At 36.8% G+C, this 26,587-nt stretch overlaps 1 protein-coding gene across 2 annotated transcripts; it reads left to right on the plus strand.

Moving 5' to 3' along the window:
• Positions 1 to 2,477: 2,477 nt before the first annotated feature.
• On the plus strand, positions 2,478 to 15,747 carry LOC101423464 (glycine N-acyltransferase-like protein). 2 transcript variants are annotated; one of them, XM_058305394.2, is made up of 6 exons: positions 2,478 to 2,659; positions 6,465 to 6,560; positions 8,483 to 8,590; positions 10,040 to 10,166; positions 11,061 to 11,232; positions 12,931 to 15,747. In XM_058305394.2, exons 2-6 carry the CDS (start codon positions 6,483 to 6,485, stop codon positions 13,343 to 13,345), a joined length of 900 nt encoding a protein of 299 aa, XP_058161377.1. In that variant the 5' UTR covers positions 2,478 to 2,659; positions 6,465 to 6,482; the 3' UTR covers positions 13,346 to 15,747. The 2 variants fall into 2 exon arrangements, with proteins under 2 accessions (XP_058161377.1, XP_058161378.1); XM_058305395.2 differs by lacking the exon at positions 6,465 to 6,560.
• The last annotated feature ends 10,840 nt before the right edge of the window (positions 15,748 to 26,587 follow it).

Genomic DNA, 26,587 nt, shown 5'->3' on the forward strand with positions numbered 1-26,587 from the left:
CATACTGGGCAACAGTTATTGCAGTGATGGAAGGTAAAACATCAAAAACAAAGCTTTTGCATTTTAAAATTTTTTGATACCACAATTAATTTTTACCTTAATTTTTCTAAATTAATATGTATTCTATATCTAGCCTTTAAGCTCATCATGATATTCCATTTTACTATTTATGGAATCTGGCAATATATTGGGTTTCATTTTTGAAGAAGTTTTGGATTGCAGAGAGGTTCAATAATGGCAGGGGAGGAATACTGGTGTGGGATATTATGGACAGGGGCACATAGTTGGCAGGGAGTTCTCCATGGCATATATCCAGGGTACATAAAAATGTTTGAATATTTTCATAGTGGTTACAATTAAAAACAACAACTGAGGGAGTGCTGAGTTCCTAGTCAGGGGAGCTCTATCACAGTCCCTAACAGCAAAAATCCCCAAAGTGCAATAGCAAAGACCAAAAAAGAAGGAACGTCCAACAATGAGCCCTTGATATTAATGACTATGCTTGTAAGCCTGTGCACCTGAAATAAGAACAATGTCTAGAGCTACAGGGTGCCTAAGAGTTTCCTCCTGAGAGCCTCTGTGTTGCTCAAATGTGGCCAGTCTCAAAGCCAAACTCAGCATGTAAATGTGTTGCCTTCCCCCCAGCATGGGACATGACTCCCAGGGATGAGCCTCCCTGGTGCCAAGGGATTACTACAAAGTACCAGCTGATGATGTAACTAGAAAATGATCTTGAATAAAAGGGTCTACTTGGACCAGCAGAATATCTCAGTCTACATATAACACCAGGAGTTAAAAATGCTTTTTGACATGAATAAAAGGGGGAAATGGAAAGGACAAATGAGTTTATATGGCTATGAGTCTACAAAAAGAGCCGGGAGGTTTTCAGAGGGGTTGCCCTTATGCACACCTGAGCAGAGCCCCAGAGGCAGAAAAAGTAGATACAACCAGGTATTGGTTCTACTGAGGGCTACAGAGACTCACAAGTTCTATGGTCATGGCAGATGGAGTTCAGTGCCATGTCAGTTGGCCCTTCTTTTGAGTTTGTGTTTCTGTGTGATGGAGTTGGACTCAGATGTGATCTTTGTCCACAAGCCTCTCCTGTTACTTTTATCAGATCTGTAGTTGGTGCTGGGGTATAGTGTATACCCAGAGGATCTGAATCTCTGGACTGACCACGTTATAGCCAGGCCCTGAGCCTCAACAGACTTGCAACTCCTACACTCTGGTTTATTGGACTTACCCCACTCAGCTAACATGGAGGTGAAGAAGGTCAACCATCACACCGGAGAGCCAAGTGTGCTTACAACTGAAAGCAGGAGAATTGCATCCATCATCCATGTGGAATCTATCCCCCTCTTGATATAGATGTGGAGTGGACACAACTATTCTAAGGTCCACAGGATGGAGGAAAAAGTTTGGATTAGAGTGGACTTACTGATATTCTATTCATGAACTATTGTGATTAGTAATTGAAGAAAATGTGGCATTGGTGTCGAGAAAGTGACAATGGTGGCTGCTGGGAGTATGGAGTGGGAGGAAGAGATGTGATGTGGGGGCATTTTAGGGGTTGGAGTTGTCCTTGGTGGTGCTGCAGGGACAGTTACCAGACATTGTATGTCCTCCCATGGCCCACTGGGTAGACTGTGGGAGAGTTTGGGCTATGGTGTAGACCACTGACCACGAGGTGCAGTGGTGCTCAGAGATGTATTCACCAAATACAATGAATATCTCATGATGATGGAGGAGGTTGTTGTTATGGGGGAAGAGTGGGATGAAAGGAGTTGGGGGTATATGGGGGCCTCATATTTTTTCAATGCAACATTAAATAACAAATAAAGAAAAAATTTTAAGGTGAATTATTTTTCTTTCAGCATTTGTTGGTGTGATTATATTGTTTTCTGGACCTCATTATATATCTTTTAGAAGTCAAACCTTATTTGAATTATTATCCCCCCATATATAATACATCTTTTAATCTCTGACTGCTTAAAGATTTTTTCTTCTTTATATTAGGTTTTCAGTAGTTAACTGTAGTGTGTCTAAGTATGGTTATCTTTCTCTTTATCTTGCTTGGAGTTCAGTGAACTTATTATAAAGGGGGACATTCCCAAACTCTTTGCTCTCCTTAAAAAGGTGATTTTCTTTAGTGATGTATAATAAAAGAACTCTAATTCTCTAGCTTGATCTGAATTATAGCTGACTCTTGCTTCTGCTGCAAGTGCCTTTTAAAGGAGAGAGGACGGAAGGGGCTTTGCTTTTAGACTTCCACCTACCTCCCTGCTTTTAATTTCAGAGCTTAGAGCTCCTGAGTAATGGCTTGGCTTTTTAGAGACAGAAGCATGCCAACATTCTCGAAAAAGAACCTCAGTGGGCACACTGCCAGCTTCTCAAATTTACAGCGCCACCTCCTGGAACACAGATCCAGAGGGAGGTGCTTCATGCCACATGAAGGTGCCAGAAATTTATGCCAGCTTGGGTAATAGGTTCAGTTAAGAACTTTCTCCCCACATTTTTTGGGGAAAACAGGTCAAAGCACATACTTCAAGACCATTATACTGACTAAGCCAGAGGGAAATTTCATCTTCTGGAATAGCGTGCTACCCCTTTCTTGTTCCTGAAGACCTCTGTGAAGACTGTTAGGAAGACAGCTTTGCAGGTTAGAACAAATGTCACAAAGAACAAGCACTGTTTGTGGAATCCTTTTCTTTTTTTGCCTCATCACTGAAGCAGAATGAAGAAAAATTCTCCTTTTAGATGTGGATAAGAATTTAATTTAGCTCATTTGTCCTAGTACTTACACCAGAGACAAAGGAAATTTCCCATTTGAGAATCCTGTATTGGGTTATTTCTGTTAAATCTGTGAGAAATTCTTGACTTGATAAAGCCAAGTTTTAATTCTGAATTGATAAATATATATGGAGAGTTTTGGGAGTTCACTATTGGTTGGTGGGTAACAAAACCTATCAGCCTTTGGAAAAGAGTATGCTGGTTTGAATGATTATTTAGCATTTTACTGTGTATATGTACTATGCAAATATTACTGTATTTAATTCTCTGTTAATAGCCTAAGGTTGGAAATTTTTTCTTTTGGTAAATAATAACTAAGAAAGCTAATTGCTCAGCTTAATGTTACATGGGAATAAGGAAGATTCTACTGCAGGGACTAAACTATGGCTGAGATTGTTAATTTAAATCCATACAAAAAGAAATTTAAAACAAATCTCAACTGTAATGCTACTACAATGTTATTTAGCATATATTCTAACTTTTTTCTTTATATGTATATTACATATAAAGGTGTACGCAATAAGATCTTGCAAATCTAATTACAATTTAAAAACTATTTTAGGCTCTACCTCTTTCACATTGCAGTTTGAGTCTCTTCTATAAGTCAACATATATATGATAACATTTATGTTGATGGTCTTTAGAGCAGTGAAATGATAACTCATTATTTATGTAAATTATTGTTAATGAGGGACACTGAGTGTGTGTCCAGTATTTTCCTATAATTTAATATTACCTTTTAAAATTTTTCGTGGAACATTTTTCTTGATTTTCCTTTGGATAAAGTTTGGAAGTTTCCTTTGGGTAAAGTTCAAATACTAAAATGCTGTGTCAAAGGCTTCAAAGTTCCATTTACAAGGACTTTCTTTGCCTTTGTTAATGCAGTCAGCAAATTCAGGTCCCATGAGTCTTCCCAGTTTATAGTCCACTCCACTTATTGAACATTGCATTTATGTTTTCAGTTTGAGTGTGTGCATTTGGAGAAGTTTGCAACAAAATGTACAATTTCTTGGCAGTATGTTAATATTATATCCCCTGTGTTCTGGCATCAAACTCTACCATGTTTCTTATTTTCATGTAACTTCTTTGTGAGATGTAACTATCTAAAATGTCAGATTAAACGTTCAGAACCCTTATACCGCCTCTGTCTTGATACAGAGCTTTGTGAATGAAACATGACATAAGGGAGTGCAGAAAAGAGAGTGACTTTTTTCTGCTCAGATTGAAGGACAACTGAAGGAGTCAATGGGGTAGAGGAAACTGACATTTGAGTAGGACTTTGACAGTGGAGTAAAAGCTGGATTTTGACGGCAGAATGAAAATAGGGTATAAATAAAATGAAAAAAGGCCAGAGGCACAAAAGCAGATATTGTGTTGGAAAAATATTCTGTGGTATTATGAGGTGACTTCCACCTGATATCTACAAGGTTTTCTCAGTTCCTAATGCAAAGAGTTACCCAGTGCTGTCCAGGAGAGTGGCAGCTGGCTTCAGACACCATCTTCTTTTTGTTGGCCCTTCTGGTGTGGCCTCCTTTTAAAACCTTCTAAATCTTTATTTAGAAGTAATGCCTTATTCATCTGAAATCTCACCAAATTTAGACAGAAAACTTGATGTCGTCCTTTGCCCCAGACTTTTGCCTGCCATTTTTATTCAGTAAGTTATGATCCAGTTCTTTTAACAAACCTCATTTGATGCAGACTCAAAATGTAGAAAGGTTGCTTTGTTTTATCTAATTATATGTACAGAATACATCAGACCCTCACATAGGGTTTAGAGATGAGTCCAATGCAATGATAGGATGATTTTAAAATATCACTCTTCAATAAAAATGAATAGGGTAATGATTTACATTTTCAAAGCACATTAAAATGCTCCACATTAAAAAAGCTGATTCAAAATATCCTGAAATCTACAGAATAAAGGCACATATATAAAATAATTTAGTTCTTCCTACATGGTAATTTTTAGGTATCTATGTTTTATTTCTTTTATTAGAATATGAGTTCTTACACAACTGCAGACATAGTCATTACCTTTGATTTTAAGGTCAAATTTGGTCAGAGAGTAAATTGAAGTGTAGCAGCCAGGATCCAATTGAATGAATGAATACATTGATACTCAAGTTTCCAGGCTAGTCACAAAAATTAATTTAACTTATAATGAAACTCTACCAAAGTATTGTCAAACAACTCCAGACTTAGGTAAGGAAACTTCATTTGAAAGGATTATGACAAGAGGAGGAAAAGGGTCTATGGTAATAAGAGGAGGGGGACTATTGCAATAGAGAGAATGCTCAGACATCAGATTTGCAAGGATCTCCAGGGTTATGCAAAAAGATTTTCTTTTGAAGGAAGAGTAAACAAGGCTTGAAATAACTGTGTTCTGGGAAGTGGGATGAAAGGATGTCATGATAGAATATTAGATCAAAGAAACTTTTATCCTGAGGGCAGTATATTTTCAGAGAAGGGGTGTTAAGGAAGGTCTGTATGCTGGCTCAGGCTGAGGGTGGGCCAAAGTTCAGGGGTAGCAAGAAAGAAAGAAACTTAACCAAAATTTAGTTAAGTATTTTGTTCCAGTTGATCAGCATGGACAAGTTGTTCAGCTAATCATTTATGAGGCAAAGTTGGGAATTTGGAAGGTCTGGGTCTGGCCTTGTCATGGGTAAACAAGGGAAGCATATCCCTGAGTCTTATATAAGACAAATGGGGAAGGATGTTCCTTGATTAAGCAATTTATGAAACACAAAGAGGTGGCAGGATTTCTTTAAAAAATTTGCTGTTTTCCAGGATCACAAGGTTTAGATAAAGTTCAACCTGTAATTATTAACCTTCCCTCATAGAATTAAATTTAATAAAATATACTTTGACTTTAGCCTTTAGCCTTGCTTGCAGAAGTAGAATCTCCCTGCCTTATTGATTTGAAAGTTATTCTCAACATATTGCCTGCCAGATCAAAGACAGCCAAATACGGCTCCTAAGAAAATCATCTGGAGAAGTGCTGAAAGGAATACGCAGCAAACGAAACTCTCATATACTGTTGATGGGGATATAAAATAGTGCTGTTAATTTGGAAAACAATTTGGCAATTTATTTCTTAGGCTTACCACATGACTCTGCAATTGCATACGTAGATATTTACCTCAGAGAAATAAAAACATATATTCACAAAAAGATTTGCACATGAATGTTCTTGGCAGTTTTATTCATAATTACTCAGAATCAGAAACAGATGAATGCCTTTCAATAGGGGAATGGATATTCAAACTTTGGTACATCCATGTAATGGAATATTCTTCAGAAATAAAAAAGGAATGAACTATAGATATACATAACAACTTGAAATTGATCTCAAAAGCAGAGTACAAGGTGAAAGAAGTCAGACTCAGAAAGTTACATACCAAATAATTCCATTTACATGACATTCTGAAAAGGGAAAACTATAGAATCTCAAAACAGATAAGTGATTCCTAATGACTTGGTATCAGAGAAGGGGATCAATCACAAATGAGCACAAGTGAACTTTTTGGGATGTTGGAATGTCCATTGGATGACCAAGCCATTAACCTAGAAACTGGCTAATGTGTCTGTGTATCTTCCAAGTCTTCTCATTATCAGTGAGAAACATCAGTGAGAAACATCTCATTCTCATTGATGCTTCTTGGTTCTCCCTCTAGGCTAAGTTATCTGCCAGGATGCTTCACTTAAAGTGTCCACAGATGCTCCAGATGGTAGAGAAATCTTTGAGGAAGAGGCTCCCTGAATCCTTAAAGGTGAGATTGGGTCATTCTTAGGGAAACAAGGAATAACAACCTACTGTGAAAGGGGTGAGAAAGAGAAGGGGCATTCACTCAAAGTATTTCCAGTGCCTGACCTTCACTCATGTTGCAACCCATTTACTTCACTTAATCTCTCTTCAAGTAAGATACATTATCCCCGTTCATAGAAGAGGAAATGGAAGCCTAGGTACATGACTTGAAAAAGGAAACAGAATAGTGAGTGGTAATGACATGATTTGAATCCAATTATATTTTGTGCTCTATCAGGACTCAAAACATTCCCTTATACCCATCAAAGAAATGTATTATAATAAAAATGAAGACGTTACCAGAATTGCAAGATTGACTGAAACCAGTAAATTAATGTTTAATTTATTCTCCTTAACAGTCATATGCTTGATGAGAAGTTAACCACAATGATTTCTCTTTGAAATTGATAATACACCAAATCTTACTTTGTCAAGTCACAAAAGGTTTGGCTATATATGGGGTATAAACGATTCTTTTGCATGTGAGATAGACATTTTATTTTAGCTATGGGTCAATGATCTTGTACCATAGAGTTTTCTTTGAATTATATACATTGCAAAATGACTGGAATATTAACAGGGATAAAGAGTGCCATTGCCATATTATAATGGTATCAATACTAAGAAGATGTAAAGAATGTGGAAAGTTTATGGATTTAGCAACAGAACTTTAAGACAAAGTGGCAAAAACTGATCGAAAAAAAAAAGAGAAATAGACCAATCCTTAAGTATAATTATTGACTTCAGTACTTTTCTCACACTAATTGATAGAATAAATAGACAGAAAATTGATACAGATATAGAAAACTTGAGCAGCACTATCAACCAACATGATCTAATTGATGCTTATAGAATACTCTCCCCAAAACAGCAGAATACACATTCTTTTCAAGTGCACATGGAACTTTTTCCAAGATAGACCGTATTTTAAGGATTTTAAAGATTCTAAATCATATCAACTATGTTCTCAAACAATAGTGGAGTTCAACTTAAAATCAAAACTGAAAGCTGTCCAGAAAATCACTAAATATTTAGAAAATATACAGCATGCTTCTAAACAACCTATGCTTAAAACTCACAAGAAAAATTGGAAAGTTCCTCTTGAGGGCACAGAAGTCTGAACAGATGTTTGTAGGAAGGTTAAAATAGCTTTCCTAATGCTTGATATTCTCAGACTCTGGCCACCAAAGTCCATTCTGTTAACACTATGGTTTGTCTACACTTCACCAGAGCTTATTACCTTTCTATAAAGTAATTTGTAAGTCTTTGTTAAAAAAATTTTTGGTAGTTGAGCAATGACCCTGAAATTACCATTCTCATATCTATAATGACAGGTATATTTGCAAAAACATGTGTAGAAGAAGTTTCTTGAAGAATTAATTGTTCAACTAAAGAATTATGAAAATCTGAATAGAAAATATGATAATTGAATTAGAATCCCTCCATATAATGGATATTATACCATTATTAAAATGATTATATAGATTTGCATTTATTGAACCAAATATAGGCCCACAGTATAGCATGTAAGGGAAAAGTAGACGTTAAAAATAAGGTATAAGGTAATTTTACTGTTTAAAAATTGTGTATATATGTAAATAAATGGAAATGGAAATATATTACTAAATTCTATTAGATGAAAATAGATTACTGTTTATTTATTTATTTATCTGAATGTATAAATGTATTTTTATTGTATTCGCATGGTTTGATCAATAAGTTGTCACCATTTGGGGAAGTAAAATAGAACCTGAACACAGGTTAAATTAGATGCCCCATTAGCTACCTTCCCTGATTTCATAGACATGTGTCTTGCCCTCATCTAGCACGAGGCACTTTTCCATCCTTGCTAATGTGCCACCCCTCCCACTTTCTTGGATGGTGCAGGTTTATGGAACCATCTTCCACATGAACCAGGGAAACCCGTTCAAGCTGAAGGCCCTGGTGGACAAGTGGCCTGATTTTAATACAGTGGTTGTTCGACCATGCGAGCAGGTAAAGTACCAGATGTGAAATGAGTAAGCTTTTATGTTTTTATTTGCTGTGTGCCTATGTGTGCCTGCAAATGTGGTAGATCCTGGGGAAACAGAAATGAATCATAGGTGTGGAAACAAGTCCATGTCCTCAAGAAGCTCACAGCCTGGAAGAAAAAGAGAAGTAAATAAATCATAACATGATGTGAAATTGTGCATATGAGCATGCAAGATACAGAAGCTGACCTGGCAGAAACCATTTAAAATTACATATGTAAGAAGATGCAGGAAGAAGATCATAGGATCTTCCTGGTAGATGTTTTGCCAAAACTGGAATTTGAAGATAAGTTTTTGACAGGCCTACAAGGGCAGGAGGTGCATTCTAAGGAGAGATAATCACATGTAACAATATGGGAAGGTGTGAAACATTACAGGGTATTAGGGAAAAGATAAAGAACAAATTTCAATGTCTTGGTGTGGGAATAAAATTTTAGTGCCAAACTTTTAAAAATCATTCAAAGTGGTTACTACATTTCAAATGCAAATATTTCATAAGTACATTGAAAAATGTAAAAACCCATATATGCAATTATATAAATGGCAACCAAGTAGTATAAATTTGATAAATGTTATTTACTTATAAAATCAAAATGCATAGTGCTCTTTTAAAAAAAAACACCAAACTAAACAGAACACAAAAATCGAGAAATTTCAGTTAATGATTAAAAGCTAAATTTGAATTATATATTCCCTTATATAAGTAACATGATTTCTGAAATCATATTTTCCCAGTAGTGTCATCGTTGAGTGCACTTCTGGACAAAAATTTCCAGCCATTTTATTCCTGTTGGGTACCTGTCTTCTGCCTCCTTCCTTCATTTCTGAAATCTCATCTCTTTTTCGATAACTTTGAGAAGATATTTTTCACAAAATTATGTTTACTGATTTTGCCGAAAATACAAGCTATTAAAAAAAACACAAAAGTGCATTATGGCTTTTATTTAAAGCAACGTGTGTCTTCATTTTCTTTAGTTTCTTCATGGGTAGATGAAGTTTATAGTTCAAGTTTACCTGTATTTATTTCAATATAATTCTGATCATAATCAATTTATTGGAGACTCTTTGAAATAGAATAATAATATTTACTCTTGCAACAGAAGCTTGCCTTTATCAATAAATTTCATCTTTCTGTTGATTATAATAGAATGATAGAAAAAGTGTTTGTTTTTGGTTGATTTGAAATTGTAATGTATTATACAAACAACTTGTTTAGCAAATTTTTAATCCTAAATTGAATAATTGAGAAGCTAACATTATAATGAAAATGATTCAGGAATAATGATAGTACATCAAGGAAAATATCAATATTTCAGCTTATAAAAATATTGCAGTATAATGGAATAGCATACATTACTATTGCAATCACTGGAGATAAACAATTTGATTTACTCTTATTTGCCCAACTGAACAGGAGATGGCTGATGACTTTGATTACTATACCAACACCTATCAAATTTACTCTAAGGATCCCCAAAACTGTCGGGAATTCCTTGACACATCAGAAGTCATCAACTGGAAACAACATTTACAGATCCAGAGTAAGAGAACTAGAATTTGTGATGGCTGCAGAACCTTCCTCTATGCTGTCATTTTTCATTCCCAGCACATTCCCCTACAACTTTTACTTCCTTCTGCCAAACCCCAGATTCTTATCCTGCTGTCTATTTTTTATATTAAGAAATATAATATAAGAAATATTATATTTTCTGCTCCATTTTCAGTGGAGCAGAATTCAGAGCCTGCAAGTTATGGGGTTGATATAAAGAACTTTGAGTAATATGATTTCTAGGAAGTTGAGCATTCAGGATATATTTTGCCAGCATATTCTGGATCCCTCAGCATAATTGAGTGTGAGAACAGAGCTTCCCTCTGACATTACCTTCCTGGATTACAAAATCACAACTCTTTCTTCATAAAGCACCTCAGCTCACCAAGGACAACTGTTGTGGTCATAAGTATGCCCTCTGGAGTCAGACCACATAGGATGGCATCCTTGCTCTGGCATTTCATGTAAATGATCTTGAGCAAGTGACTTAGCTTATCTGTTACCAAGATTCCTCATGTATAAAAATGAGGGTAATAAAAGTACCTAGAAGTTTGTAAAGATTAAATGGGACTCTGACGGAAAGACGTTAGACAAATACCCAGACATGTAAAATGTGCACAATCAAGGTTGGTTACTATTTTTTCTATTTTTTTTCTATTTTTGTCTCTTTGATTTCATAGAGATATAGTTAAGATTTCTAATGTTATCTACATTTTACATAAGAGAAAATATGCTCAGAAAGGAACTCAGCTGCGAAACATGGGTAGTGGCAGCAGCAATACCAGAAGCTTAGTTTTCTGACTCTGTGTTCTGAATTCTTCCTTTGGGCATCTTCTCATAGAATCTAAATGAACAATTACATCTTGCCTTATATACCCTGCTCTAGGTTCCCAATCAAGCCTGGATGAGGTGATACAAAATATTGCAGCCATGAAACTGGTCAAGGCCAAGCGAACACATTGCATTCTCTATATGATGGCTGAGACAGCAAATAAACTGATTCCTTCTTTGTTGGAGGCAAAGAACGTGTCTCCTAAATCTGTCAAACCCAAGGACATGTGAGTTTGATAAATGGTGCCCTGCTCTACTCCTACTGAAATAACCTTCAAACTTCTCTTCCTGCTCTCACTCTTGCCTCTATTCCATCTGGTTTTTTTTTTGCACATTAACCAGGATGATTTTTTTTCGTATATAATGTGGATTTTGTCATTCACCTGCTTCAAAGCCACCAATGTTCCTCAGCTCTCCTTGAATAAAATCCAAACGTCTTTATTGGTCTTGTACGCCCTTCATGACTCATAAGCTTCTCTTGTCCCTTTTGCTTACTCCTTCCAGTAGCTTTGGCCTTCTTTTTGTTGCTTGATTCTCATTTGCTTACTTGTGATTTGGGGATTTTTTGATTGCTTTTAATCTGCCTACAATATCCTTCCCTGTGATCTTCACATACTTGCCTCTTTCTTGTCATTCAGACTCTTAAATGCCATTAACTGAGAAAGTACCTACAAAACCACCCCCTTCCATGAATCTTCATCACATCACCCACTTTTTATTGTCTTTATTGAGGTTATCAGGAACTGAAATCAGTTTATTTCTGTATTTATCTACCTACTTGTTTTAATCCTCCTCTGCAATATGAAAATCCCATGGAAGCAAGGAACTCCTCTATCTTGGTTACTGATATATGCTCAGCAGCTAGCACAATGCTGGGCACACAGTAGGTCTTAATAAATATGCATATAAGGAATGAATTCACGTCACAGAAAGATTCCCAATAAAGATAATTTAAACAAAATGTGTACACACATATACACATATATATGCTCCCACTTCACACTTATTTCCAGTGTACCAATGAATAGAATTAAAAACTGATGGTGGAGATTTGATTTGAAAATCCTCAATGCAATGGGGCTCTGAGTTGTATGCTCTTGGATGAACTTTATTCACGTAGTCTAACACCTAATACTGTAAAACACGTCATGTCTATAATCTCATTTGATCCTCTAGTCATCCCTCTGAGATAGACAGGGTAGATAACATTATCCTAGTTTTCAACAAAAAGCAAGCTCAGATGATGAAGTGGCTTCTCCAAGGTTAGGTGGATTAATGACATTACTGGGACTTGAGTAAAGATCTTCCAGTTCCACATTCAGAGCTCTTTCCCAGGACACTTCCTGAAGCCACTGAAGTCTTCAGTTTTCTCTAACTTGGGGGTCATCTGCATTCTGTGTCATCACCCCTCTTTGGACTTCAGCTTTCTCATATATTCAGCATGGTTATCAAAGCCTTTCCTGACACCAATATTCTAAGATTCCATGATTATGAGCTCTCCCTTTACTGGGTACTACTGTAAACTTTGGAGCACTCATTTTCTCATTTTCTTACCTGTGAAATGGGGATGCTTATCAGCTTCACTGACCTATTTGGAGGGTAACAGCAATGTTGAGAATAACCTTATTTAATTTTTATAGAGTCCTTATTGTTTTTGAGGCACTGTCCTAGATACTTATCAGACAATAGCTCTTATACTATTCATATCTGTCTTTTGAGGAAGAAGAAATAGAAGCAGGCATTAAGTTACCTTCCTAAGGTCACACAACTAAAACGGTTATGAACTCAGGCAGTCTGGCTATAGGGTTTATGTTCTTACCTACATTCCTATTATGTTGATCAAGAAAATTGGGGATAAACAAATAATAATACTTCACAGTATGAGTGATATTTTGGCTCTTCTTTTCCCTTAATCACCCACACAGCAACCAAGAAATGTTTAAACTCTCATCTCTTGATGTCACTCACGCGGCCTTGGTGAACTCACTTTGGCGTTTCGGCGGGAACGAGAGGAGCCAGAGATTTGTTGAGCGCTGTATCCGGACCTTCCCCACCTTCTGTCTGCTAGGACCTGAGGGCACCCCTGTGTCCTGGTCCTTGATGGACCAGTCTGGAGAGATAAGGATGGCAGGCACCGTGCCCAAGTACCGGGCACAGGGCCTCATCTCCTATATCCTTTATTCCCAAATTCAGGTTCTTGACGAACTTGAGTTCCCATTATATAGTAATACAGGTAGAGACAACAAAATCGCTCAGAAGTTGAGTCACACTTTGCAGTATGTCACCCTGCCCTGTGACTGGAACCAGTGGAACTGTGTGCCTCTGCGAAGCCAGCCCTGAAATGAAGACAGTGTTGGATAAGCCTGGGTGTGTGGGAGAAACTGATGGGTATATGGAGAGAAAGAAAAACATGTAATAAGTAGTGAAGGAGTGGGTTCTACCCTGTCCTCAAATCCGGCATGGACTGGCAAATCTTGCCTGGCCAGATCTTCGTGGGGTGACTCCTGGCCTTGTTCAGCTCCCTACAGATCTGGATCTCTGAGCTGTTTTACTCTGCTGCATGCTGCCCTGATTCTTCTCCTAGAACTCCTAGCTAAAGATGGATTGTTATAAATGGGCACATTTATTTTATGATCCTGTGTTTTATGTTAAGAAATACATATTTATATATGTATGTAGAAAAAGTTTAGAAAGCAATGCATAGTATTGGTGAATTATGGTGGGCAGTAGAATTTAAATATTTACCTTTTTTAAAATTTAACAATTTGTTACTTATAAAATAACAAAAAAATACATGCAGTTTTCATGTTGTAGATTTTTATTGCCGTAACATCTATATAACAGAATTTTCCATTTTAACCATTTTTAAGTATAATTTAGTGGCACTAATTACATTTACAGCTCTGTGCTAATATCATCACTATCTCTTACCAAAACTTTCTCATCATTCTAAACAGAAACTCTGCACCCATTAAGCAATCACTAACCATTCATGGCCCAACCCCTCCACCCCCTGGCCCCTAGTAACCTCTAATCGATCCTTTGTCTCTGAATTTGCTTAGTCTAGATATTTCATATAAGTGGCATTATACAATAAGCCTTTGAATCTGGCTTATTTCTCTTAACATGTTTTCAGGGTTCAACTATATTGTAGCATGGAAAAGACCTTTAATCCTTTTATATCTGAATAACATTCCATTGTATGTATATAACACTTTTTGCTTTTCCATTCTTCTGTTGATGAGCCTTTGGACTTTTTAACCTTTTGAGTGTTGTAAATAACCCTGCTGTAAACATTGGTGTAAAGTACTTGTTTTGAGCCCTTGCTTTCAATTCTTATGGTTATGTACCTAGGAATGGAATTGAAACGAGCAGAGCCTGCCAGTTTTGTCAAAATGAGGTACTAACTTGTGGATAGTATAATTTTCCTTCTCTCTTTCTATGACCTCCTTTTATCTAGTGTCCAAAGAGTATCTTATCTCTTCGTAAGTATTTTGAAGTTATTTCCTTGTAGTCCTTTGATATCTCCTTAATGATCATGTTAACATCTTGTAAACATTAATATATGATATTAGGTATAATTAAATGTATATGATATAGGAGAGTTTGTAAGGAAGAGACTAAATAATATTAGCAATTTTCCCCACTGCCATCCAAAGAAAGTGAGACTGGCACTGTTTTTATAAAATCTGAGTTGTCCTTAAACTTCATTCTTCCTTAAGAAATTTTGTGTTTGGCAGTTCAGCTAGAGGGTCCATGAGTTGGAGGGTATGGTAGATAAATTCAAGTGTCAACTTGGCTAAGTTATGGTATCCATTTGTTTGGTCAAGACAGCACTGTCTGATTGTGACTGAATATATAACATAAATGAATTTGTACCTCTAATCAGTTTATTTCATCTATGGTCGTTGCATCTACAATCAATAAACGAAAATGCCCTTAGCAATGTGCAGAATCTCCTTATCCAATCAATTGGAAGTCTGAAAAACCAGAACTGAGGACTTCAAAAGTCCTTAAGAAGAATTTCTGCCTCTACTTCAGCCTGCCAAATTCTCTTAGGAAGTTCAAATTTACCTTCATTGTAATTCCCTACTTGTGGCATGCCCTGCAAATCCCATGGTTGCATGAACCAATTCCTGTAAAAAATCTTAATTATTTACATCAAATATGTGTATTATATATATATATATATAGTTATAGTTATAGTTATACATATTCTTTCTGGAGAATCCCTTGTATTACAAAGGCAAAATGTTCCATTATGCTGATATCACACATTTCTACAACTTTTAATCATTGTTGCAGAGTAAACTCTTTTTTTTCCTCCTTCTTTCCTGTAACTCTTCTTTCCTTTTTGAAAATTTACCCTCTTGAAGAAAATTCCAGGGAATGTTAATAGTGAGGCCAAGAAGAGCCAAAATTCTCCTGCCTATTGATATGAAATTCCTATGCCCTTTATTTATGCTGGCAGCACAAAATGAATGTATCAAATTTTCTACAAGTCTCTCATCTAACAATAGCAATGAATATTAACTGAGTACTACTATGTGCCAGGCACTGTTCTTGACATTTGAATGAATACTGAACAAAACAAAGGCACCTTGTGAAGTTTACATTCTAGTGATCACTTATTGACATAAAATTAAAATAATACAATGACCTTGCATTAAATTGAGCTTATTAAAGGGAATTTGGAATGATGACATTCTGATCAATAAATAATAATATTTTTTAAAGTCTTATGATAAGAATTGGTCAAATTTTATAAGAATCATAAATCTATCACACAACCATCATACAAATCAGTCCAATCCTCAGCCATACTAGCCATACTAGCCTTTTGCCAGTGTTCAGAGGTATTTCCTTTGAAGTAATATAGAAATAAAATCCCAGAGACTCAGACATTTGAAACCATGGGTTATGACTAATTGAAGTACAAAAGATCAAAAAATTTTAGGTATAGAAACACCTGGAGTTGGTATCAAGGTGTGTTGCACTGATCTTACGAATATTTGTTGTGGAATTTAAGAGAAGTTCAATTATTTGAGAATAGAGAGGCCAGGACTCAGGAATGATTTTGAGAAGGAAAAATGGTTTATTGACGGCCGGCCGGACTCGGGAGCTTTCTGTTTGAATCCCGAGCCCCGAACAAGATTTTCAAACGTCTTTTATACAGAGAGGAAAGGCCAAATGGTCCCTTTGTTTCAGTTCTCAATAGGCTTCAATTAGCATATATCTCTTTCACATCTTAGGTAAGCTTTTAGCAAGGACTCCAGACATTTTAGATAAGCCTTGGTTTTTGCATTTCCCCTAAATACTTAAAGTTTATAGCCCTTGCTTTGTTAAACATTTCCTGGGACTGGAGCCTGCTGGTCCCTAAGAGCAGGACTGCAGCCTCTTACCGTTTCACACCCACAAGTCAAACAACTTAGTTATCTCTGAAGAGACAAAGAGCCTTCCACCCATAGCCCACATCATTCCCCCCCTTTGTCAAAGTTTACTTGCTAAGCTTTGGCATAATTATTGTTGTAGCTATGAGGTGGATGACTGTTTGTTGTCTTGACTGATTATTTATCAGTCTTTAGTACAGCATCCAGGACCGTTTTTAGAAGTTTAGAACTTTTCATTCTGGACAGCAGAATCTTGGGCAGGGGCCTCCTGCAGTTATTCTGCTGCCACTGGCACTCACGTGGATTTCCAGTCAGGTTCCAGATCCATCTATTACTTTTCTTTTACTCTTAAAGAGTTTACACCTTTAATTTAAAAGGGGTGCTGAAGGGAGACGATCTCTTTTCTGTAACTGCTTCCTGCTGGCCATGGGCTGTAGTCATTGCCTAATAAGGTGTAAAAACTCTTTAATTTATTCTAACTGGAGGAAGATGGATCTGGCATTCTGTACGAAGTTGGATGAAGTTTTCATATGGTTAATAAGATGTTCACTCTGAAAGAAACAAACTTAATTAAAAATTTGGAATACCCGTTTTTAAAAGAGGACACATTGGATTACAGAGATAGACAAGATTAGATGCCTATAAAGATGGCATTCCTTAAAAGCTGGTGGGAACAGCATATATTCTTTTTTAAGTTATCCATCTTTAGAGAGAAATTGCAACAGACACTTAGCTTTGTCTGAAGACACATTCCAAGCTGTTCAATGATTGACACTCATTCGCTCTGTCAGATGCTCCTGGTGAACTGGCACTCCTTGGGCAACTGGCTTCACGCAGGATTAGAACACTAATTTGGAAATACTCTTAGTTTTCACCTGTGGGAGTGATCAGAACTACAGAATAAAGATTTTTACACCTTGGTTTTCATTGTACAATTTCTAGCAATTTTGACTTGTTCAATAGGTGACTCACCATCAGCAAGCAAGCCTCACTTTTGCTAACTTGAGACTGGCTGAGACTGCCACCTTATTCTATAGACATGTTATTAACTGTTTAGAAAATGATTTTACCAGGAATTTAACATGTCTAATATACTTCTGCACTTGATCCAAAATAGAAAAGATAACATTACAATTATTAGGCATATATTTAGTACAGGATAAAAGTACAGCACTTAATATTAACTAATGTATTACTTAATGCATAAGGATTCAGAGTTGCCATTATTAGTTTTGAGTTTCAGGTTTGTAATACTTTACATGTTATCTCTCCATGAAAGCAGGCCATAATGCCAATTGTGTTTAAGTTTTACTTACAGTCTCCTGGTATCATGGCTCCACTTAGCATGTTCTTCAACGCAGTGAGCAAGTTGCAGCATCCTTCCAGTATTCCAGAGATTTTCCAGTATTCTACTAGCCTGGTGCATAGCGCTCTCTGGCACCATGGAATAGTGCCAGTCTGGAAGCGATATCCATTGTACACTTGGCTGTACCGAGTCATTATTGGCTGCAGGAGCTTGAAACTGCAATATAGTTTCCATCAACTTCAGGAGCAGAACCAGAGACTGATATAGCACATATTTTTAATTGAGGGGTCAGTGACCAGCCTAGCCAATAACTCACATGGAGAGGCCACCTGTAATGTATACAAGGCCTGGTTCGAATGCACAAGAGTTTGACAATGTTAAAGTTTATTCCTTGTTTTATATATATTTTAAACAACTTAACGCAATACATATATCAAATGACTATTTACTTACACAATTTTACTATGAAGATAACAGTAGGTGCTTTACTTTAGTAATAGAGGAAAAATATTATTTTTCATTGTTAGAATGAAAACAATTTTTCCAATAGAATCAAGACAACTTTTTATTACCATTTACTTAAATGTGTATTTTGCAGTGGCCTTCAGACAGGTTTATTATCATGAAGTTATTTCTGCTACCAATACCAATCTAAGTTTCTTTAGTTAACAATAACTTCTACAACTAGAACTATTTAAACATTTTCAGTTTGGAAGATGTTTTACAAACTCTTTATAATTGACTATAACCACATTGACTAGCCACCTCATGTTTAAATAAACTTACTAAATTACAATTACCAATGAAAGAAATTTACTCTCTATTTAAGAGAGCATATCTACAATCTTTTCCCTTTAGCCTAATTTCACCAATGTGAACTTACAATTTTCACTTACAATTTTCATTACCGTAAAGATTTGTACATATGTTAATTTAGTTTATACACTCAAGTTAAATAAAATTGAAACCATAATAGTTTATGCAAGGAATGTTCTCTTTTTCCCTTACAGGAAGCTAAAAACTTCTTTTCTTTAAGTTATGAAAATTATTAATTTAAAAGCATAACTGACTACCAGGTTTTAAAACACATGCATACTGACTTCCAGGTTTCAAAACACATTACACAATTACTTAATTTTTTAAAATCATAACCCAGGAAAGATCTCTCCATAGTTTTTATGGACTTTCCTTTTCTTACTGAAATTTGTTAATAGAGCCACTAATTACCTTATTTTGTTGGAAAGAAATCTTCTGGAAGAAAATAAGGCTCACCAGATTGTGGAGAAGAAAATACTTTATTCTCAATCTTGCAAGAAGGGGCGCAGAGCCAGATATGGCTGGTGCCCCGAACAAAGAAAAATGACACAATTTATACCCCTAAGCCTAGCATGCAAGCTCTTCCTGTTTTTCCATAGATTGGATACTTCAGAAGTTACAGCTTATCTGAGATTTAACTTTCCCACGCAAAAGTTTGATTTAACTGCTTCTTCTATCACATTCCAACCATTTTAGTTTTTACCTGCTCCCCCCCTTTGTCAAATAAGGAATAGAATTTAGTACTGAAATGGCACCGACTTAGTTAGCTCCTTCTTGGGCATCCTTCCACTGCCCATAGGATTGGCCTAAACTGGTCTCCTCCACTGCTGTCCAACCCGGGAGTGGGAGACTGAGGCAGCAGGCCGCCGGGTTACATCAACATTTTTCTTCTGTGAAAATTAACCTAATCTTTGTTTTGTTTTTTTTTTTTTTCAATTTATGGCTGACAAAGGTTTAAACTGGGAAATTACCAGGCAAACTGATTCTTAATTCCCTAGCCTAGTAGATAGGTTTAATCTGCCACACCTAGTCTTGCCTTAAAAGCTCTTGCAAAGAGGAGGCCCTTTCCCAATTGTTTCCATAATCAGATTTCTATGACTTTTTCATCCTGCTTAGTTCAATTTGGGCTTTAAGAATATTTATAAATATAACTGCATATTTTTTAACAATTTGAGCAAATAGGCAGACATGAATAGTTTGACACAACATGACTTTAGTTACTTTAAACTTTTCAAAGACTTTTGAAACTCTTCTTAATTTGCACTATGACCATGCAGTTTACCACAAGAATTTTCTTTCTTACTTAATGGATTGTAATAACCAAAATGTTCTCAATGCCTTAGCACCATTTTGTTTTAGAACTTTATATTTTACCTTGAAATTAGCAGAATTTTGGATAAGCAACAAGATTAGTTTTATATATATTTACTGAGGCTATTTGAAGCCTCAGGGAGACAGACTGCTTTCTCTCATGAATTGCCACTCTTAGGAACACTGACCGTCAAGGCAGGAGACTTCTCCCCCTCCACCCCCCTTTGTCTTTGGAGATAATAAAACTCCAGTGGCCATTTAACCTTATTCTATCAGGCAGCCATTTATTTAGTTTACACTTGAATTCATGAGAGAAAGGGTTACTAATACCAGGAGAGGAGACAGTGATGTCCCAGCTCTTCTCAATTATGAAATAACCATAGGCAAAGGCAAAGGGTGAGGTTAGGCTTGAAGTAACCATAAACAAAGGAAAGGTTAGTGTAGAATTTACACTTAAATAATAGTTTCAGGCTAAATTCACCCAGCTATAATCTCAGTTATTGTCTTTCCACTGTTTTACAATATAAATGCATTTATAAATGATTTTAACTCTTAGTTACAGTTTTTATTAATTTTTTAAAACCTATTAATTTTATAACACCTTTAAATACCTTTCATTCAACTTATAACATATTAAATGAACTTAACCATTACTTTAATTTTTCCTTTAAAGTGAAAGAATAAATCTCTTGCAGTTAGTTTGAAATAAAAGGCTACTTTTCAGGATTTGATTTCTAGAACATAAAATGTTCTTTTAAAAGAGGTAAGACTCTTCATCAAACACTGAGGATATGATGAGGTTAAAGCACAAGAAGCTATTGATAAATGATTTTCTTTATATATTGATCTTACTCAATTTAATCATAAAAATTTCTCTTTCACAAACCTTCTACACTTTCAGTATTCATTCAGGTTCTGTCCCACACTCTACTCTTTCCAATAATCAATCATTTTATCTTAGGACAAAATCATCTTCTGTTTCCTTAACAATAAAAACACACTCCATATATCCCACATACTAAATTACCAGGCAAACGTCTTGCAACATATAATTGCCATTAATAATAACCAAGTTTGTTAAAATAATGAACTTTTCTTCACTTTAAATACTTAGTAGCATATAATACCAGAAACAGTTTTTTTTTTTGGAAGTAAGTTGGCAGGGGAGATTGGCTGCCGAATAAGTTTGTTATAAAATTGCCTTTTATTATTATTATTATCAATTCAGTTTTGTTAAATAATGACTTTCTGCAATTAGCCACTTAAATACCTTAAACAATGCTTTGTAAAACTTTTATAATTATTTATACCCTTAAGACAAAAATTTTACCTTCACAGAACACATTCTCTTACTTAAGGTTACTACAATACCTTCTAAGAACCTGAGCAGAATGCAAACGTATTTTGGCTTTGACACCCTAAGGAGGGAACTTTACTGCATTTATTCTGATTCTGCTTTTCACCTCCTTCACTTCCCCCCCTTCCAGGCAGTCGGGTGCACAACAAACAGGAATGCGGCTTATGAATAGAAGGGTGGACTCACTGGAAAGGGGCAAGCCGCTCCCCCCTTTCCAGCTTTCAGCCAAAATGGGCAGACAGAACCTACTCAAATTTGGCAACTCTCCCAGGAACCCAGCCGCCCTGACTGGGACATTCCCAACAGACTTGGGTGCTTGGCGCGGACACAGATGGCCTCCAAGCCCCGGCAAAGGGCCAGACCAGAGACAAGACACCAGAACATGCACAAACATCTAGACTCCTCAGCTTTTGCCCCAGAATCATTTCACCCCCTTGCCAATGGCAAGGGAGGGCTCCAGCTCAGCTGTAATTCTACTTCATGTAAGGACACAACTCTAACACTAACATTGAGCTGACACAGACAGAAGCACAAAGGTCACTAATCTGACTCACAAGTTTATATATTTATTTTCACCACGGCTGCCCCCACAGCCATCACAAACCTCAGAACACTTAACATTTGGTATAAAGCAAATTCATTCACAAATTAGCACCATAACAAAAGATTTCAGCTAGACTTTTCCACTGTTTAAACTTTACACCCAGACCAAGCTCCACAAGCCGATCCATTTTCCTGTAACCAAGTTTTGTTTTCCTTAATCTAGACCAATTTCCAGGATATTAGGACTCGAACCTATAAATACCCTTCCTATTAAAATCGAGACTCCACTCCTTTAGTGGATATAAGACCAGTACCAGATTCTAACATGCAGTTAGACAAACCCAAAACACCAGGGCTTTTCCCCGGTTTTCCTCCTTTTCCCAAGCCTAGAGAGAACGGCTTCCCCCCAGCCTTCTGGGGCTACTAGGGTTCTCTCGGGAGGTGATCAGCCTCCCCTTCCTAGCAATTAAAGCTAGGGCCTTCCAGACTGTGCTCACCCGGGGAGTCTTACCTTCTTCCATGTTCGGAGTTCTTTTTCGTTCCCAGAATCTTTCTCTTCAGACCTTCCATTGCCCCTCGATTTTGTCGGGAAGACTCTGGTGGAGCCCACATCTTTTCTGGATTAAATGTAATCCAGGGGCGCCCAGATTTGGGGTTCACCCGAGTCCTCCCGGCTTCCTCGGGGATTTGGAAGGGGCAGCAAAATGCTACCGTCTCTGGCCTTCATTTATTGTCCCATCTGGGTCGCCATTAATGTTGTGGAATTTAAGAGAAGTTCAATTATTTGAGAATAGAGAGGCCAGGACTCAGGAATGATTTTGAGAAGGAAAAATGGTTTATTGACGGCCGGCCGGACTCGGGAGCTTTCTGTTTGAATCCCGAGCCCCGAACAAGATTTTCAAACGTCTTTTATACAGAGAGGAAAGGCCAAATGGTCCCTTTGTTTCAGTTCTCAATAGGCTTCAATTAGCATATATCTCTTTCACATCTTAGGTAAGCTTTTAGCAAGGACTCCAGACATTTTAGATAAGCCTTGGTTTTTGCATTTCCCCTAAATACTTAAAGTTTATAGCCCTTGCTTTGTTAAACATTTCCTGGGACTGGAGCCTGCTGGTCCCTAAGAGCAGGACTGCAGCCTCTTACCGTTTCACACCCACAAGTCAAACAACTTAGTTATCTCTGAAGAGACAAAGAGCCTTCCACCCATAGCCCACATCATATTGACATTGGGGTTGAATCACATCCCCAAGAAAAATATGTTCTGGTTCCAACCCTTGATCCCATGAGTATGGACCCATTAGTAAATATTATCATTGAAGATGTTATCAGTTAAAGTGTACCAAAATTGTATGAGGGTGGGCCTTAATATGGCTGGAAGTCAATGGAACCCAGAAGAGAAAACAGATACCACCATTTACATTGCCATGTGATGGCAAAGCCAAGGAATCCCAAAGATTGCTGGCCAGCAGAAAGATACTAGCCCCAAGAAGATCCCAGCCTTCTAGCCTCTGAAACCATGAGCCAATAAATTCAATTTTACTAGGCGAATTTCCTGCACTAAACATGCAGCAGTGAAGTAGACACAGACCAAAGGGAAATAAAGAGACATGCTTAAGTGCAGTAGGGTAATTTGGATTGGAACCTGGAACAGAAAAAGAACATTAGTGGAAATTTTATAGGTTAGTTAATAATAATGTTTGAGTGTTAATTCTTTATTTTGGACAAACATAGAATGGCTACACATGATGCTAGCAGTATGGAAAGTGAGAACAAAGATATATTGGAACTTCTGCACTATCTCTTCCAGTTTTCCATAAATCTAAGTTATTCCAAAATTTCAAGTTTTAAATAAAGTAAAAAATAATTAAAAGTGACAAATAGTTTAAAACATAAAAAAATAAATACACTGCATGAGAACAAAAGATATCTAAAAATAGCATTACAGGGAGTAGATGTAGCTCAAGTGGTTGAGTGCCTGCTTCCTATCTACAAGGGTTCAATCCCTGGTACCTCCTAAAACAAACAAACAACAAACAAACAGCATTACTCAGAAAGTTTGAAAATACTGTAATGAATAAATAAGATAATGGGCCTAAGGGATTGTGGGAAGATGGCTTCAAACTAACAGGTAGAACTCAATGCCCTCACAAAAACAACAGAGAAAGAGCCAAAAGCTGTCCAAGGGAACTGCTCTGGGGAGCAGCAGACCAGGATAGGGCTACACAACTCCAAGGAGGGTGAGTGACAGAGCTATGAAGAGGCCTAAACCACAAACAAACATGAGTTACCAAACCGTAACACTGCTAAAATGGGCTTCCCTCCCCCACTCCCAAGATATTAACCTGGGGTAAAACCCCTATATCACTGTAGCAAACTGAGAGGGTAACATACACATTTCCTTCAGTCAGCTGTTTCAAGGGAAAAGGGAAGGGGAGTTCTGGTGCTTTTCTTCAGGAATTTCGGCCAGCCAACAGATCCTGCCTTTTTTTTTTTTTTAAAGATTTATTTTTATTTATTTCTCTCCCCTTCCCTCCCTCCCTGCCCGCTCCAGTTGTCTGTTCTCTGTGTCCATTCGTTGTGTGTTTTTCTATGTCTGCTTCTATTCTTGTCAGTCGCACCAGGAATCTGTGTCTCTTATTTGCGTGTCATCCTGCTGCGTCAGCACTCCGTGTGTGTGGCCGCCACTCCTGGGCAGGCTGAACTTTCTTTTGCACTGGGGATCCTGCTTCTAATCTCTAATCTGGAGATTCAACACAGGGATGCTGAAAAGCCAAGACTGAAACACCTCTGTGGAAAGGGATACTGAAGATCGCCATCTTTTGGCCTATCTGAACAAACTGTTCTAGGGTCCTTTGGTATCTTTTTTCTTTCTTTCTTGGTCTCTCTCTCTCTTTTTTTTTTTCCATTGCTTCTATTTTTTAAAAATTAAAGTTAATAGATCATAAGGAAACTTACATTAAAAAACATAAGGAAAAAAAAACAAAAAACATAAGAGATTCCCATAACCCACTCCCTACTTCCACCACATTATTTTTGTCAATTATATATTTTTGCAGATATATATGTCACGCACAAAAAATATTATATTAAAAAATATAAGAGGTTCCTGTATACTCCCCACCCCCTCACCCCACTCCTCCCAAACCAACAACCTCCTCCATCATTGTGGCACACTCATCACACTCGGTGAACACATTTTGGGGCACTGCTGCCCTACATGGATAATAGTTTACCCTGTAGTTCGCACTCTCCCCCAGTACATTCAGTGGGTTATGACAGGATATATAAAGTCTAGCTTCTGACCCTGAAATATCATTTAGGACAATTCAAAATCCAAAAATGCCCCCACATCACATCTCTTCTACCCTCTCCCTGCCCTCAGCAACTACCGTGGCCACTTTCTCCACCTTGATGCTAAAATTTCTTCTATTACTCGTCACAATAGTTTTATAGTAAAATATCAGCAAGGCCACTCTAATCCATATTTTACTACTCCATTCTGTGGACCCTGGCATGGTGATGTCTACTCCACCTCTAGATCAAGACAGGGCTGAGATTCCACATGGATGATGGATGCAATTCCTCTGCTTGCGGTTGTATCTCTCTCGGTATCTTTTCCTTGGTCAGAAAAATCTGTGCACCCCCTGGTGAGTCCCTGGTCCAATTTTGATAACTTAAGCCAGGCAATTTTTAAACTCATACAATAAGTTGAACCAAATAACAAAAAGCTGTGGGGTGAAAAAAGACAATGGGCTAGGGAAGCTAGATTTAACAATGCAGTCAAATATTTTTTAAAACAGAAATATAAGGAGAAATTAAGATTTAAAATAAGAGCAGGAAAGTTTAACTCACCTTTTTCAGAATTTAGAATATCAGAACATTATTACAAAGGATATAAAAGATTTGAACAACACTAAGGCAAAGTTGATCTCATATGTATGAAAAACCTTGAATCCAACTAGTACATCTATTAATGGAACTACCCTTCTTTGCAATTGTGCATGGAACATTAAAAAACTAAGCACATACTAGTCCACAAGTAAAGACACAAGAAATTCTAAAGTATTATACCAGCCAGACCTGGTTTTCTGAATTTAATGCAATAAGTTTAGCTTTCAACAATGAAGAAATAATCCAATTACATCCACAAATGTTTGTTAACTGGTTCAATAAGATAGAGGTAAAGGAATGTTTATTTCCAATTTCCCTGTTAACACTTCTGAGAAAGACAGTAAAAGAATAAAAACAGGTATAAACCTACAAGGTTATAGATGAAAGAAAGCAGAGAAGTGATGCCAAGCAGATTTTGGAAAATGGCAATCAGATGATTTGTGACTGATGCAGTAGAAGAATGTTAATTCACATCATTCTGTAGCAGAAGAAATAATTAAAAATGAATTCTTCTTGGAGAATTCAGGATGAGCACAATAATTAGAGAGCCAAAGTACTTCCAGGGATTTCAGGAGGGACTAGAAGCAAGAAATTGGTTTAAACTCTATATTGTTATTTTAAGACTAGTGTATATATTGAGGGAATGTGGTATTTTCTTTCAAGCAGTCATATGCATATCATGTTCTTTTTCTTACTGACAGGATAGAGGGTCTGGGAACCAAAGGATGGAAATAGCATCTCTTACTACACATGTAAGGCTAAACAAATGTGCAAAGAGCACACAAACATTAGATTATTCTTCCTAGATGAACAGAATCTCCTCTTTGGCTTCACCCTCTCGTCCAGCTATCATCCTATTTTCTGTATCCTTTTTCAACTACATTTTTCTAAGTAATTATCTCTAATACTTTTCCTACCATTGTGTTTCCAGTAATCTTTCGCCTCCATGATTCCACTAAAAGTAGTTC

This window comes from Dasypus novemcinctus, chromosome 10 (assembly GCF_030445035.2).
Source record: "Dasypus novemcinctus isolate mDasNov1 chromosome 10, mDasNov1.1.hap2, whole genome shotgun sequence".
Taxonomy (NCBI): domain Eukaryota; kingdom Metazoa; phylum Chordata; class Mammalia; order Cingulata; family Dasypodidae; genus Dasypus; species Dasypus novemcinctus.

Coding starts and splice junctions, on each gene's coding strand:
- LOC101423464 (XM_058305394.2), top strand. CDS start 6,483: ATGCTTCACTTAAAGTGTCCACAGATGCTCCAGATGGTAGAGAAATCT. Junction 6,561..8,482: donor GGCTCCCTGAATCCTTAAAG/GTGAGATTGGGT, acceptor TGGATGGTGCAG/GTTTATGGAACCATCTTCCA. Junction 8,591..10,039: donor TTGTTCGACCATGCGAGCAG/GTAAAGTACCAG, acceptor CCAACTGAACAG/GAGATGGCTGATGACTTTGA.